Source organism: Lampris incognitus, chromosome 17, assembly GCF_029633865.1.
Source record: "Lampris incognitus isolate fLamInc1 chromosome 17, fLamInc1.hap2, whole genome shotgun sequence".
Taxonomy (NCBI): domain Eukaryota; kingdom Metazoa; phylum Chordata; class Actinopteri; order Lampriformes; family Lampridae; genus Lampris; species Lampris incognitus.
In genome coordinates this window covers 41,917,416-41,935,354 of record NC_079227.1, presented here as the reverse complement: position 1 = coordinate 41,935,354, position 17,939 = coordinate 41,917,416, and the positions used below count along the sequence as shown (strand labels likewise).

Below are 17,939 nucleotides of genomic sequence, written 5' to 3'. Positions count from 1 at the left end.
TGGAAAAAATGTTAGACTTGTAGGTTGGGCTATATGGAAATAGTAATTTCAATTGAACGGTATAATGATAAAAGTATTAGATTTAAAAATATAACATTTAAACAAGATTTAGAGTTAAAGTACTGGGACAGTGGGAGTGGGACTTTGGTGTCTTCATTTGTAAGCTGTTGATGGAGAGTAAGTCATATTATACAGATCAAATATGACAGTATACACTTCATTTGAGGTATTATTACTATCTATATCAGATGCTATAATAGTAACAACATACAATAAAATACTGTATTTTGATCAAAAACGGCCCTGTGATGGCTCCGTGGCCTGTCCAGGGTGTCTCCCTGCCTGCCGCCCAATGACTGCTGGGATAGGCTCCAGCATACCCGCGACCCCCATTGCAGGATAAGCGGTTTGGATAATGGATGGATGGATTTTTGGTCAATATGTGTTTTGTCCCATAGAAACAAATAATTCAGAAATCATTCTCATTTCCTGCATAGTATGTTCATGTACCTTCACATATGAGAGTTGTCAGAAATACTCTGTCATCCCTGCATGCTCATGAAACTTGTCAAACTATCATCTGTTCACTACACAGCAGCAAGTTTGATTGACACTGTAGAGAGAGACATGATGCCTGACATTGACGGAGCTAATCCTCCAGTATTTAATCCTCCTGTACTGTACTGTCCCATACTTGTACTGCAGGTATTATACATGTAATCAGGCATCATTGCATAGCAGAAAATACTAAGAGGCTGGATAGATAACAACCTCATGTAAGACACTGTTTCACCCTAAGGAGGGGTTCGCAACGTTCAGCTTGCAGGCAGTTGTAGCCCTATTGATGCTTAATGGTGGTTCGCTTGATATTTTGAAAACAAATAACATTGTTTATACTTAATTGTTTTGTTGTTTTTTTTCCCCGTTTGCATTCACAAATACATTAAATGAAAAAGAGAGCAAAAAAGTCCCACAAGTATTAGTAATTTGATGATGCATAGGACCATCACCCTCATATGTCAGTATGACTGCAGCACATGGTCTTATTATCTAGCTAGCTAGAGTGCTATCCTCTGTCAGTGAAGCACCAATGCCAGACGCAGAGACATTTAGGACTCAGAGATCTCCATCAGACTCCTGTCCCAGCACTGAAAGTTGTGGTACTTGCAGCAGTCATGGTTGAGCTGGAGCCACCACCCACAAAAATGAAAAATGAAAAATCAGAAACTTAATAGACATTATTCATCAATGCATGTTATCATTATTATTATTATTATTATTATTCATGTTTTTCTTTTTTTCCCCCAAGTTTTTGTAGCGTTTACTGAGAGTTGTGAGTGTAATTGGGTGGTTGCAAGGATATACTAGTTGGTTGGGTGAGTGTTTCACAAAGCGTTTGCTAGCACGTGCTAAATGGTTTGTAGCGCACTGAGAGCAGGTTGTTGCTAGGCTATCACTAGGTGGGTACTAGTATGTTGCTAGGTGGCCGCTAGATTACTGAAGAAGGGTCAGGCTGCAGATGAGACAGGCCCTCCTCTTGCTGCTCCAGCAGCAGGACCCTTCGGGACTGGCCTAAGAGGTGGAAGTAGGAAATTACGTTAATGTTAAGTGACAAGCCCAAATTTGCCAGTTACGGAAGAAGGTTGCCACTCTTGACCATTCTTTCGACACATCATTGTAGATTCAGTTATCAGTAACAAGTAAGCTTCTAATTGTACCATTGTCTCATAGGAATGTTCGTTTGCATTTGATATACATTAAGAGTATTTTTGTATATTACATGTTGTATAATATTTGGTTAGCATTTGTGTTAGGCTATCACTGTATTGGTAGTTCTGCTTAGGTCTCATGCTTTACACTTTTTGACCGACAGAATGCTGCTTCCTATGCTTTGACATTTGATTTTAAGTGTCTTTATTTTGTGTTAATATGTTTCCATGACTTAAACTGTTCACTTTATTGTAGCATTCCCTCAGCACGTGTAATGTAAATAGTTCTAACAATAGCTACTATACCATCCAGTTAATATCTCTGTTCATTTGTGGCATTGGGCTTTCATGGCTTATTACTGATTGACTGTTAATAAAAGTTTCCCTCGCAACCCGCATGGGTGATATGTGTCTCTTCCTCATTATCAGGTCCTCTACCAGGGGCTTGGCAGTGTGATGGTTCTGGGCAATATCGTAGCTGTTCCTAGAACTGCACTCTTCTGGACAGATATATTGGGTGTTACTCCTGGAACATCTTAAAACATCTGCCCCAATTTGTGGGTCAGCCTGAGTGCTCCCGACACGACTGGGATCATTTTTCCTTCAATTTCCACATCTCCCTGGTTCCCCCTTCCTCCACTGGTATTTCTCTAGCTTCTCATATTCCTTCCTCTTGATGTTGCTGTCACTTGGGATTGCTACATCTACCTCCACTGCAGTTTTCTCTTGCTTGTACCACAATGTCTGGTTGCGTGGCCAGTAATTGATTATCTGTCTGGATTGGTAAATCTCATTCTCAACCACTCTTTGTGGTGTATCCCATCCCTATCTGGATTTAGGATGGTCTAACTCATACTCTGCGCAGGTGTTCCTGTGCATAATTCATGCAATATTGTTGGGCTGCTAAGTGTATGCTGTTCCCATTTGCATGTTACACCTTGCTAATCGTATGTGCTGGACTGTTTTGGAGGCATCTTTACAGTCTTCGTTGTCGAGGTTGTCAAGATATCAACGTTTTTAATTTCTGTACAAAGAATTTGATATTTGATACTATTTTTCGATTCCACAATGATAAAAACAAGAACCAAAAAATTCTACAAAATATACAAAACCTTTTGGCTCAGTTAATTAGCTTAGCCTAGCCTAGCTATGGCAGGACTGCAAATGGGAAAAGCCAAGGAGTCAGAAATACAATTGGCTCCCTGTACTGCTTGGAAAGAGGCACTTGCCAGTATCTCTTGCACACAGGTCAATGGTAGTAAGGTTTTCTGCTTTGCCCAGTGCTCAATCATGTCATCAATACATGCTGTTGGGTAAGAATCAAACTTTGGCAGAGTTCAGGTATCTGAAATAAATATAAAATCGTATTGTGCCATCCTTCTTTGGATCAAAACTACTAAGTTACACCGCTCACTTTTTTAGTGCTGAATGACCCCCAGGGACAGCATCAGGTCCAATTCCTTCTTCAGGGACACAAGGAGGCACTCCAATATCTGTAACTCATACATTTTACAGAAGCCTCATCTTTCTTTTTTTTCCCTTCAGAATCATGTTTATTGGTCATGGAGGTTTGCACATACATGGAATTTGACTCTGGTTTCGTTGCTCTCTCAGTGTACTTAACACAGAATAACAACACTACAACACAACAATCTTCACATATACACAAGGATTGACATACAGGTGACATAAGAGGCGATAAAGCGCAATGGTGCAGAGAATATATCAGAGATGCTGAAATACACTCACCGGCCACTTTATTAGGCACACCTGTCCAACTGCTCGTTACTGCAAATTTCTAATCAGCCAATCACATGGCAGCAACTCAATGCATTTAGGCATGTAGACATGGTCAAGACGATCTGCTGCAGTTCAAACCGAGCATCAGAATGGGGAAGAAAGGCGATTTAAGTGACTTTGAACGTGGCATGGTTGTTGGTGCCAGACGGGCTGGTCTGAGTATTTCAGAAACTGCTGATCTACTGGGATTTTCACGCACAACCATCTCTAGGGTTTACAGAGAATGGTCCGAAAAAGAGAAAATATCCAGTGAGCGGCAGTTCTGTGGGCGAAAATGCCTTGTTGATGCCAGAGGTCAGAGGAGAATGGCCAGACTGGTTCGAGCTGATAGAAAGGCAACAGTAACTCAAATAACCACTCATTACAACCGAGGTATGCAGAAGAGCCTCTCTGAACGCACAACACGTCGAACCTTGAGGCAGATGGGCTACAGCAGCAGAAGACCACACCGGGTGCCACTCCTGTCAGCTAAGAACAGGAAACTGAGGCTACAATTCACACAGGCTCACCAAAATTGGACAATAGAAGATTGGAAAAACGTTGCCTGGTCTGATGAGTCTCGATTTCTGCTGCGACATTCGGATGGTAGGGTCAGAATTTGGCGTCAACAACATGAAAGCATGGATCCATCCTGCCTTGTATCAACGCTTCAGGCTGGTGGTGGTGGTGTAATGGGGTGGAGGATATTTTCTTGGCACACTTTGGGCCCCTTAGTACCAATTGAGCATCGTGTCAACGCCACAGCCTACCTGAGTATTGTTGCTGACCATGTCCATCCCTTTATGACCACAGTGTTCCCATCTTCTGATGGCTACTTCCAGCAGGATAACGCGCCATGTCATAAAGCTCGAATCATCTCAGACTGGTTTCTTGAACATGACAATGAGTTCACTGTACTCAAATGGCCTCCACAGTCACCAGATCTCAATCCAATAGAGCACCTTTGGGATGTGGTAGACCGGGAGATTCGCATCATGGATGTGCAGCTGACAAATCTGCAGCAACTGCGTGATGCTATCATGTCAATATGGACCAAACTCTCTGAGAATGTTTCCAGTACCTTGTTGAATCTATGCCACGAAGGATTAAGGCAGTTCTGAAGGCAAAAGGGGGTCCAACCCGGTACTAGCAAGGTGTACCTAATAAAGTGGCCAGTGAGTGTAGATGTTAGCAAGTTACTTACATACATGCCTGAGGTAGATGGACATGAGAGTGTACCAGTATATGTACACTGTACAGTATAGTATATACAACATGTGCAGTACAGTATATACAACAGGGTTGGATTTATTGACAGTGTTAAGCGTTCATTTGAATGACAGCCCACAGAAAGAAACTGTTTTTATATCTGGTTGTTTTGGCATACAGTGCTCTGTAGAGGGGAGGAGTTGGAGTAGGTTGTGACCAGGGCGTGATGGCTCTGCAGTGATGTCACCTGCCCGTTTCCTGAGTCAGAAGGTGTATAAGTCCTGAATGGAGGGCAGGTTGGCACCAATGATTTTCTGTGCAGACTTAACTGTCCATTGTAGTCTGTCCCTGTTCTGTTTGGTGACCGATCGACATCAGAACGTGATGGATGTGCAGAGGACAGACTGGATTGTTGCAGTATAGAACTGAATCAGCAGTTCTTGAGGCAGGTTGAACGTCTTGAGCTGGTGGAGAAAGTACAACCTCTGCTGGGCCTTTTTTGATGATTGTGTCTATGTTGGATGCCCGCCTTAGGTCCTGGGTGGATAAAGCCCATGATGGTTGTGTCGTCTGCAAACTTCAGGAGTTTCACAAACGGGTCATCCGAGATGCAGTCATTTGTGTAGAGGGAGAAGAGTAGAGAGGAGCGCACACATCCCTGGGGGATGCCTGTGCTGATTGTCTGAGTGCTGGACATGATTTTCCCCTGCCTCACCAGCTGCCTCATCTCTGTCAGGAAGTTTTTAATCCACTGACAGATGGGGGTGGTGCAGTGAGCCAGGTGAGTTTGGAGTGGAGGATATCTGGGGTGATGGTGTTGAACGCTGAGCTGAATTCCACAAACAGGACCCTTACGTATGTCCTTTGGGGAGCTGAGGTGTTGGAAGATGTAGCGCAATCCCATGTTGGCTGCATCCTCTACTGACATGTTTGCTCAGTAGGCAAACTGCGGGGGATTAAGCGAGGGGCCTGTGATTTCTTTCAGGTGGGCCAACACCAGTCTTTCAAAGGATTTTGGGACCACAGACGTTAGGGCAATCGGCCTGTAGTAATTTAATCCATTGATATGGGATTTCTTGGGGAACGGGACGATAGTGGAGCTTTTGAAGCAGGAGGAGACTTTACACAGCTCCGGTGATCTGTTTAAGATTAGCATGAAAATGGGGGCCTGCTGGTCAGCACAGACAGGAGGATGATATGCCGTCCGGGCCCGGTGCCTTCCTGGTATTCTGTCTCTGGAAGAGCTGGCGCACGTCCTCAACACAGATCCTGAGTGTGGGTTGGGCTTCGGTGGGGAGGGGAAGAGTGGCTGGCAGGGAGTGCAGTTGTTTGTGTGTTGTGGCCAGAGAGGGCGATGTTTGTAAATGTTTGCTTTTCAAACCTGCAGTAAAACCCATTTAGGTCATCAGCCAGTTGATGGTTCCCTGCAGTATGGGGGGGATGGTCTCCTGTAGTTGGTAACATCTTTCAAACCACTCCAGACTGATTTCAAACTACTCTAGACTGGTGATGGGTTGTTGGCAGAAAACATGTCTTTCAACTTTTCAGAGTAGCACCTTTTTGCCACTCTGATCTCCTTTTTGAGTATATTTTCTGGCTTTGTTACACTGGATCCTATCTCCACTCCTGTAGGCTTCCTCTTTGGCCTGATGAAGATACAGAAGGTTTTGGTGGGCACACACATGTCCTTACAAAAGCTGATATAAGATGTCACAGTGTCAGTCAGTTCATCCAGGTCTGTAGATGCAGCCTCAAAAACACTCCAGTCAGTGCAGTCGAGGGAGGCCTGGACCTCCAGTTTTGACTCGTTGGTCCATTTCCTCATAATTTTAACCACAGGATTTGCAGATTTTAGTTTCTGCGTTTAGGTTGGGCTCAGATGAATCAGACAGTGATCAGAGAGGCCCAGGGCTGCACGGGGGACAGAGCGACAGGCATCCTTTAATATTGTGTACCAATGATCCAGAGTGATTTTGTTTCTGCTGGGACATTTAACATGCTGTCTGTATTTTGGCAGTTCGTGGCTGAAGTTTGCTCTGTTAAAATCCCCAAGGATAATGAGTGGGGAGTCTTGATATTTGCGCTCCATGTTTGTAATTTGATCAGCCAGGTGTTTTAACCCCTCTTCAACACAAGGGGTGGGATGTAGACACCGACCAGAACAAATTTGAAAATTCCCACAGTGAATAGAATGTTTTATTGTCAATGAAAAAGGTATCTAAGTGAGGGCTGCATTATTTATTCAACACTGTGACGTCCTTTTAATACTATAATGTTCAACAAAATTTGTTCGACCTGGGTACTCTTCAAATATTTGAGTATTACACAAAGCTTTCACCTGATTTTGTTGATCAGCTGACAGACATCTTAGATAAAGTTCAGCGAGAGCTGGTGAGGGCAGTTATTGGTCATCTACAGCCCCTTCCTCCTCCACAGCTCGGATCAACAAAACATTTGCCTTCTTATCAGGTCTTTCAGCCCAGTCCTTGAGGAGGTTCACAGACAGCACCCTGCTGGGACATAGTAGTTGCCCTGGGGTGGCAACTAAGTAGATAGTGGATTCAAGTTGTTTTTCCACTTCAGGGGGTCCTTTCCATTTTTCCAGAACCTTACTGTCACTGGTGGGTAGCATGACTAGGACCTTCTGACCTGGGATAACATTTATTCTGCCGTGCTGTCTAATCATACCAAGCTTTCTAGTACTGCTGTGCCTCTGCCATGTGCTGCAGGGCCAGTTCAGTCATCTTTTGTATCCTATCTCTTATTTGAACAACATAGGAGATGATGTTAATAGCTCTCTCCCATGCCTCCCTCAGCAAGGTCAGAGGTCCCCTGACCTTACTGACTACAACAGTTTGAATGGAGAAAAACCAGTCAAGGCCTGGGGTACTTCCCTGTATGCAAAGAGGAAGTAGGGCAGCCATTGATCTCAATTGGAACCAGTGTCATTGACAAACTTATGAAGCATTTTTTTCTTTTCTTTTCTTTCTTTTTTACTATTTTTATTAACCCCAATAGGGCAATTCTTCCTCTGCATTTAACCCATCCTAGCTGTGTAGCTAGGCGCAGTGGGCAGCCACCATGCAGCACCCAGGGACCAACTCCAGTTTGTCTTGCCATGCCTCAGTCAGGGACACAGACAGGAGCACTCATCCTAACATGCATGTGTTTTTGATTTGCATTTGCTTGAGGGTCTGGTTGAACTGCTCCATCAGTCCATTTGTCTGAGAGGGTTTTTTGGCACACTCTTGCTGCCAATCAGTTGGTAAACCTGTTTCAGAAGGCAAAGCCCTGGATAGTTAAAATCTCATAGGCTAATCTAACTCTGGAGAAGAACTGCACCAAGGATAATGCCACAGTCTGCTTTGACAGATTTTAGGCGAAACACATCTGGATATGTAGTAGCATAGTCTATGATTACAAACTTGTGGTGGTTTCCAGCTTTGCTTCTTTCAACTTGACCAACAGTGTCCTTACCATGATGCTCAAAGGGGAAGAGGCTGGACTGGATCTCTAGAGGGTCCTTTACCTAATGTCTTCTGGCACTGAGGACAAGTCCTACAAAACTAGGCAACACCTGTCCACAAACCAAGCCATTGAAAGTGGTGTTTAATGTGAGTCAGGGTCTTGTGTTTCCCTACGGGGTCAACTCAGGGAACAGAGTGGCCCAAGACAAGTACTGTGTCTCAGGCTACCTTGGGAACCATTAGCTGCTTAGTTGGTCCATGTTGACGGTAGAACATACCCATCTGCAGGAAATACTCCTCTCCAGAACTGTACTCAAACTCTCTCCCCACCTCTCTCTTTTTAGCACTCTACAACAACTAAATTGGGGTCATCTCGTTGCATCTGAACCATGTTTGAAGGCACTTTGAAACCCAGTGGAACATCTGGATCAAGCTCATCTGATGGTTTTACAACAGTGTGCTGGACTCTCTCCTGCCTCCTTTGTATGGGACATCCCAGGCTGGATGTCTAGGTCTGCATCATAACAAGGCAGGGCACTGAGGGTTACTGAGGGATCATCTACCAGCTTGGCTTGGGTTCTGGTTACTGCAACATTACAACTTTGAGGTTGGTGTAACAAATTAAACAAGATTGACAGGTCACTGTTCACTACTACCGGAAAAGGAAGATTGTCAGCAACTCCAATGTTCAAAAGTCAGGGTTGCCCTTGCTCTTCAACGTAAATGTCAGCAGTGAGGTAAGGCTTCTTATCTCCGTGCACACAAAGTACAGATAACATTAGATGGTACAAACTGCCTGTGCACCAGGGTCAGATCTCTGCCAGTGTCAATTAGGGCCTGCAAAGCTTTGCCATTATTATTATTATCCCCCCCCTTTCCCCCCCCCAATTGTACTTGGCCAGTTATCCCATTCAGCTCAGACATCCGGAGGGAGCTCATCCTGGTCACTGCTTCACCCCTCTGCCAATCCAGGGAGGACTGTAGACAACCATATACCTCCTCCGATACATACGGAGTCACCAGCTGCTTTTTTTCACCTGACAGTGAGGAGTTTCGCCAGGAGAACATAGCACATGGCAGGATCACGCTATTCCCCCTCAGTTCCCCACCTCTCTGAACAGGCACCCCGACTGACCAAAGGAGGCTCTAGTGCAGCGACCAGGACACATATCCACATCTGGCTCCCCATCCCTACAGACACGGCCAATTGTGTCTGTAGGGATGCCCAATCAAGCCGGAAGTAACACATGTCAGTAGGCAATGGAATAGACTGCCACACCACCCGCATGCCCCCTTTCCCATTAATTTTGATGCTTGTAATCTTCATGGATTGATCATTTAAGGTAATTTTAGTGAGTCAAAACACACGATTGCGCTTAGGAGGGTTATTTGAGCACATTGGTTTTGTGTGACCTTCCTGTCCACACAGGTAACAAATTGACACTTTGCTAGACTGATTTGTTGGGGTATTTGCTGGCTGCTTCTCCCTCATGGGAGCCTTACCCACACCTGATGTTGCCCTCCGGTGGTGTTGAGAGAATGTTGGCCCATGGGTATCTTTTGCAGCATTCCAGGTGGTGTAGCTCCAAGGTTGCCCTTTTCTCGAGGCAACCACAAACACATTAGCCAGCAAAGCAGCCTCTGCAGCCAATGAGGAATCATGTTGTCTAATCAATAACAGTAGGTCAATGGATAGCATTCGCAAATATTGCTCCAAGATAATAATTTCACCAACATCTTTAACAGTTTTACCTTTTGATTTGGATCCACTTCCCATACAGCTCTTTCAGTCCCATGTAAAGCTCCTTGAGAGTTTCACCAGGTTCAAAATCTCTGGAGTGGAATCTCTGCCTGTAGGTCTCTGGGTTAATGTCATATTTTTTGAGAATGGCATCTTTAACGCTCTCATAATCAGAAGTATCATCTATGTCCATAAGCACATAGGTGCTTCTAGCTTTAACAGTAAGCAAATGAAATAAGGTGAAAAACCCAGTCGGATTTAGGTCACTTGCATGCTGCTGCAATCCTTCCAAAATTTACAAGAAAGTGTTCAATATAATCACTCTGCCAGCTTTTCTAATTTGGGCTCTTGGGAGAACTCAAACTGACCTGATGAAGCAATGGCTAGGGGGCCCTCTGGCAACAGTGCTGCTTGGCCCCTTGGAACAGGTTCATCGGAATTATCTGAGTCAAGGGTTTCTAAGCCTAAGGTGTCTGGCCCTGTTGAAGTGAGCTCCAGGACTGGTGAAGTGCAAGCCTGCACCTCCAGGTGGAGCATTTGGAACTGATGTTGTCGGGCCTTAAAATGCTGCTGCTGGCATGCTGACTCCTCCTTCATCTTGGGCCTCTTGCTGGCACTTGTGGGTACAAATTGCCAACCAGGTACGCCAGTGTTGATTCTCTGATGTCTTCATCCTCAGTGCCTGTGACCCCTCAAGAGGCTCCAGTGTTTGTGCCATCTGCTTGCTCCTCTTGTCCAGTCTGTGGTTCCCAAATCTCTACATGATTTCCTCTTCCACCCAATCATACACACTGGATTGTTCATAGGCTGGGGTTGGGAGTGATGAAGAGAAAGAAGAAAAAAAAACTTGGGGAAAAAAATGCCTGTGTTCTGTACCAACTGATCCCACCACTGCCACCAAATGTTACAGACCGAGGTGATAGACCAGAGACCAGCGAGACAGGTGTTTTTGTTTTTTAAAAAATGTTTTTTCTTTCTTTTTTTTTAATTTAAAAAAGCAAAGGAAGTAACAAAAATACTTCTGACAATAATTCTAGGCCCATAAAAGAGGTCAACATAATAGAACTAAGCCGAAGAACTAACAGAAGAGAACTGAGCAGCACCAACTGACCTGCCAAACTGAGATATGGGGGAAACGTATATAGACGGATGATCAGGCCATTCAGATACACAGGGGGATAGAATAAGACATAACCATTTAAACAAACTACCACAACCACAAAACATTTCTGTATAGTGCTGCCTCATATTAACTAAGGACAAATAATAAAACAATACTAAAACCACCGTTGTCAAAGAAATAATAACCAAAATCAAACTAGCAGATACTCCCCCTCCCCGTGATGCAGGAGGAACAAGATGCAGTCCAATTGGCAATCAGCACCATTGAAGCAGGTCTGATGCAGCTGGGACTTCTTTTGTTGGCTAGCCAGACAACTCCAGCAGCAACCCCTAGAAACTGGTAACTCAAAGAAAACTGAATTAACTTCATGAACATTTGAAAACTTAAGTTAATATAACGAGATTTACATAAGAAAGTTAACTAAATGTGTGCACGCCAAATAGATAACTGTGCTGTCTAATAAAGCTGACAGTATGTTATATGAGACCTCAGAATTGCATCTCTGCTCTTCGCAGATGATTCGGTTTTGTTTGCGTCATCAGAACGCGACCCCCAGCGCGCACTGGGGCGGTTTGCAGCTGAGTGTGAAATGACCGGGATGAGAGTCAGCACCTCCAAGTCTGAGGCCATGGTTCTCTACTGGAAAATGGTGGATTGCTCCCTCCGGGTTGGGGCTGAGTTGTTGCCTCAAGTGAAGGAGTTCAAGTGTCTCGGGGTCTTGTTCACGAGTGAGGGTAGGATGGAGCGGGAGATTGACAGGTGGATTGGTGCAGCATCAGCAGTAATGGGGACATTGTACTGGACCGTTGTGGTGAAGAGGGAGCTGAGCCGGAAGGCAAAGCTCTCAATTTACCAGTCAGTCTTCATTCCAACCCTCACCTATGGTCATGAGCTTTGGGTAGTGACTGAAAGGGTGAGATGGTGGATACAAGCGGCTGAAATGGGTTTCCTCCGTAGGGGGTCTGGGCTCAGCCTTAGAGATAGGGTGAGGAGCTCGGACATCCGGAGGGAGCTCGGAGTAGAGCCGCTGCTCCTTCGCGTCAAAAGGAGCCAGTTGAGGTGGTTTGGACATCTGATTAGGATGTCTCCTGGGCGCCTTCTTCTGGAGGTTTTCTGGGCATGGCCAACTGGCAGGAGACCCCGGGGTAGACCCAGAACTCGCTGGGAGGACTACATGTCCAGTCTGGCCTTGGAACGCCTTGGGATCCCCCGTGAGGAGCTGGAGGGCGTTGCTGGGGTGAGGGACATTTGGAGTGCCCTACTTAGCTAGCTGCCCACCGTGACGCGACCCCAGAGTAGCGGCTGATGATGAATGAATGAATGATGAGTATGTTCTATGAAACTAAGATTTATATGTCAAGTTATTTATTTCTCTGTATATATGCATTCTGAGTGTCATGCTAAAACTGAAACATGAAGTAAAATGAAAGAGAAATGGAGAGTTCCCACCATGTCCTGTGATTCAGTGTGTGGCTGCCGGTGCGGCCCTCTCACAGGGCCTGTCCTTGGCTAACCCTGTGACCTGCCGCGAGCACTAGCAAACACCATTAGATGTAATCGCATTACGTATGTTCCTGTCAGTTGCTTCCAGCAAAGGAGCAGCCCAAGAGTAAACCATGACATCCTTCCTGTTGGTTCTCTGATTTATTTTACCTTGTGGGTGCCATCTATTGATACCCCTTTGTCGCCCTCTCCTGTGTTTATTCATTTATTTTGTCAAGGAAACCCTCTTCTCCATCTCTCTGCCTCGTTTTTAAATTCCTCACCGTTATCTCTTCATCTTTCTCTCTCATTCATTCCATTTTTAAAATACATACTTACTCATGTTTTAGTCTTTTTAGATGCAATTTTGATCATACAATCAAATAGTAAATCTCCCTCTTCCCCCCTAGCCATCCTGAACCTTGACAACACAGTAGTGGATCTGGAGACCCTACAGGCACTCTACGAAAATGTAAGCAAGACACACTCTACATACATACACACACGCCACGTGTTCTTCAAGTTAGTGTATAATGACTCACAGACACAAATACACCTATGGGGGGGGGGGTAATCACACTCTGTATACATCCTCTTTAGTAGCACTTATAATATGATACTGTAATTACTGAAAATGCCAAGTCAACGGTTAAAACGTCCTATAATTTTGGGGTAATTAGCGCCACCATCCAAGAACTTCCTCAGATATATTCTGAACTGTGTTTGTAAGCAGGTTAGTATCGTTCTGGTACTGAGCACTTCCCTCATAATGAGGTTCAGCATGACTGGAAAACTTTATTTGCCTGGTTTCTTCAGGAAACGATCAATCTTTTGGGAATTGATGGGTAATTGTTTCCAATTCCTAGAACTCTCCACAGATAAGCTAAAGTGCCCGTTCATAACTGAAGTTTTAGCGTTTACATCATTGTTCAATTCACTTGTAATTCTAGTCGGTGTCATTGGAAAACACATTAACTTTATCTCTCCAAAGGTAGCGTGGCTCATTTTGGTGCTATTACTAAAAAAGGAGTGAGTAAACTAGAATCATGTCTAAGATATTACATAGACATTACTGCAGGTGAACACCATATCCTAAAGCGGACATCTCATTCGTAGTTAGTTGGTCAGATATTCCAAGTACTGCAATTTCTAGTCCCCAAGCTGTTACCCAGCTGAACCTAGTAACCCACTGAATGTCTGTAAATATGTTATACTCATTCTAGTTTTATACTTTATATACTGTGTATATATTATACTATGTTTGCTGTGTTTGTCTATGTCTGTCTTGTACTGTTTGGTGAAGCCGCAGCCATCATTTTGTTTTTACAGATGTGCCTGTACATTGTTTTAATGACATTAAATTGAATTGAATTGAGTTTCTCCATACATACATACATACATACATACATACATACATACATACATACATACATACATACATACATACATACATGCATACATGCATGCTACATACATGCTTACAAGGCATCACATTGGGCACACTAGTCCCTATTGCACATGTGCTCCTCATACTCAACCCATGACCGTAGTGCTACCTTGGGGCCACTTTATATTTTGTCTTATAACTCAGATATTGTTTCAGCTGCAGTCAACATTCTTCCACTGCCACATTCTTTAGGTTAAGATGTATCTATCAGGCAACAAAGGCAATGACCATGTTCACCTTACTAGATTTACCATCATTTTGAATTTTGCCCAAAAAAATGTTTTTGCTACTAAAAATTTTGTCCAACCTTCAACAAATTTAACACTTGATCCCTGAAGACCTCTGATAATGGCTTTTCCACAACTTTTTAATACACCTGCTGTCACTTGTGTATCTGACACACAGTCTGCACCCTCCCCACCCATCATAATATGGGTTCAGATTTGCTATTGTGTTGCACTGATTTGGCATTCCTTTCTCTATATCAGCCATCATACTTTTCTAATTGTAAATTACTGTGCTTACCATTCACTATCATGCTTTATTTGTATGTAGTGTTTCTAACAATATGTACATCAAGGGGTTTCCTATTTTGGGTTATTTCGAAAAAATAATTATCACATTATATAATTCTGTCAGAGAGCACAAGAAGACGAACTGGACAAGATTGAAAAGCACATCAAGTCATCAAAAGACAAGGATACTGCCAAGCCCCTGGACAAACCTGAGCAGTGAGATTCACTTGTTGTTATGCTTTACTATTACAAATGGCAATGTGATCTAAGAATGTGAAAAGAGAAAGTTCATGACCAAGAGTCACGTTCAATACAATTTTTATTGCTTCAGATTTCTATATCAGCTCTCCCTGATTCCTGACTTCTCTGGTCGAGTTTTTTGCATCCTCTTCCAGTCCACCTTTTCCGAGTGCATCCAATCCATACTGAGAAAACTGGATATACTGCAAAGAGTATGCAAGGTGAGCAGAGGTTATATATGTGTGTGCATGTCAGGTTTTTCCAATACACATTGCCTTTGTCTGCAGCAAGCATTCAACTCACAGCCAAATTCTGACTTAAAGTTGGTGGGTAGAAATGTAATAACCCACAAATAGTTAATGTAGAGGATAACAGACTGTGGAGGATATAAGACTGTAGAGGATAAAAGAATGTACAGGATGTAAGACTGTAGAGGATATCAGACTGTACAGGATATCAGACTGTAGAGGATATCAGGCTGTAGACAATATAAGACTGTAGAGGATTTCAAACTATACAGGATATCAGACTGTAGTCGACATCAAACTGTACAGGGTATTTCTGTACATGATACCAAACTGTAGAGGATTTTGGACTGTACAAGATATCAGACTGTAGAGGGTATCAGACTGTGCAGGATATCAGACTGTAGAGAATATAAAACTGTAGAGGATATAAAACTGTAGAGAATATCAGAATGTAGAGGATATGTCTGTACAGGATATCAGGCTGTAGAGGATATCAGGCTGTAGAGCAGGGGAGTCAAACTCTAGGCCTCGGGGGCTGCAGTGTCTGGAGGTATTTTTTGCAACCATGCACTACACTACCTGATTTCACTAAATAGCTCACCTCCTGGATCAAGGAGGGAAAGGAACTAGTTTAATCAGGTGGTGTAGTGCATGGTTGCAACAAATACCTGCAGACACTGCGGCGCTCGAGGCCTGGAGTTTGACACCCCTGCTGTAGAGGATATCAGGCTGTACAGGATATCAGACTGTAGAGGATATGACTGTAGAGGATATCAGGCTGTAGACAATATAAGACTGTAGAGGATTTCACACTATACATGATATCAGACTGTAGTGGACATCAAACTGTATAGGGTATTTCTGTACATGATACCAGCCTGTAGAGGATTTTGGACTGTACAAGATACCAGACTGTAGAGGATATGTCTGTACAGGATAGAAGACTGTAGAGGATATGTCTGTACATGATATCAGATTGTAGAGGATTTCAGACTATACAGGATATCAGACTGTAGAGGATATAAGACTGTAGAGGATATCAGACTGTAGAGGACATCAGACTGTAGAGGATATCGGACTGTAGAGGATATGTCTGTACAGGAAATCAAACTGTAGAGGATATCAGGCTGTAGAGGATATCAGGTTGTAGAGGATATCAGACTGTAGGGGATATAAGACTGTAGAGGATTTCAGACTATAGAGGATATCAGACTGTAGAGGACATCAGACTGTACAGGATATCGGACTGTAGAGGATATAGGACTGTAGAGTATATCAGACTGTAGAGGATATAAGACTGTAGAGGATTTCAGACTATAGAGGATTTCAGATATAGAGGATATCAGACTGTAGAGGACATCAGACTGTACAGGATGTGTCTGTACAGGACAGACGACTGTAGAGGATATCAGACTGTAGAGGATATGTCTGTACATGATATCAGATTGTAGAGGATTTCAGACTAGAGGATATAAGACTGTAGAGGATATACGACTGTAGAGGACATCGGACTGTAGAGGATATGTCTGTACAGGAAATCAGACTGTAGAGGATATCAGGCTGTACAGGATATCGGATTGTAGAGGATATAAGACTGTAGCGGATATGACTGTACATGATATCAGACTGTACTAGAGGATTTCAGATTATACAGGATGTCAGACTGTAGAGGATATCGGACTGTAGACGATATCAGGCTGTAGACGATATCAGGTTGTAGAGGATATCGGGCTGTAGAGGATTTCCAACTGTAGAGGATATGTCTCTACAGGAAATCAGACTGTAGAGGATATCAGGCTGCATAGGACATCGGACTATAGAGGATATAAGACTGTAGAGGATATCAGCCTTTAGAGGATATAACACTGTAGAGGATATCAGGTTGTAGAGGATATCCGGCTGTAGACAATATAAGACTGTAGAGGATATAAGACTGTAGAGGATTTCAGACTATAGAGGATATCAGACTGTAGAGGATATGTCTGTACAGGATAGAAGACTGTAGAGGATATCAGACTGTAGAGGATATGTCTGTACATGATATAAGACTGTAGGGGATCTGAGCCTTTAGAGGATATCAGACTGTAGAGGATGTCAGGCTGTACAGGATATCGGACTGTAGAGGATATAAGACTGTAGAGGATTTCAGACTAGAGAGGATATCAGACTGTAGAGGATGTCAGGCTGTACAGGATATCGGACTGTAGAGGATATAAGACTGTAGAGGATTTCAGACTAGAGAGGATATCAGACTGTACAGGACATCAGACTGTACAGGATATGTCTGTACAGATTAGAAGACTGTAGAGGATATCAGACTGTAGAGGATATGTCTGTACATGATATCAGATTGTAGAGGAGTTCAGACTATACAGGATATCAGACTGTAGAGGATATAAGACTGTAGAGGATATCAGACTGTAGACAATATAAGACTATAGAGGATTTCACACTATACAGGATATCAGACTGTAGTCGACATCAAACTGTACAGGGTATTTCTGTACAGGATATAAGACTGTAGAGGATATGTCTGTACATTATACCAGACTGTATAGGATATCAGGCTGTACAGGGTATCGAACTGTAGGGGATATAACACTGTAGAGGATATAAAACTGTAGCGAATATCAGAATGTAGAGGATATGTCTGTACATGATATCAGACTGTAGAGGATTTCAGAGTATACAGGATATCAGACTGTAGATGATATCGGACTGTAGAGGATATAACACCGTAGAGGATATCAGGCTGTAGAGGATATCAGACTGTACAGGATATCAGGCTGTATAGGATATCAGGGTTGCAGAGGATATCAGGCTGTACAGGATATCAGGCTGTAGAGGATATCAGGTTGTAGAGGATGTCAGGTTACACTGTCATAAGTATTAGCACATTTCACAGGCATCACTATTAACTGAACTGGCTAAATTAAAGGTTGCATGTTTGAGTGAGTAAGCACAGACATTGTAGTTATC

The 17,939-nt window shown here is 43.4% G+C and overlaps 1 protein-coding gene across 1 annotated transcript in view; it reads left to right on the top strand.

The window, feature by feature from the left end:
• Positions 1–17,939, top strand: part of fmn2b (formin 2b) — a 174,414-nt gene that overhangs the window by 100,672 nt on the left and 55,803 nt on the right. The window contains exons 11-13 of the mRNA XM_056296803.1: positions 12,921–12,982; positions 14,597–14,688; positions 14,804–14,933. Of these exons, the coding sequence (XP_056152778.1) occupies positions 12,921–12,982; positions 14,597–14,688; positions 14,804–14,933 (284 nt within the window). The remainder of the gene's footprint in view (positions 1–12,920; positions 12,983–14,596; positions 14,689–14,803; positions 14,934–17,939) is intronic.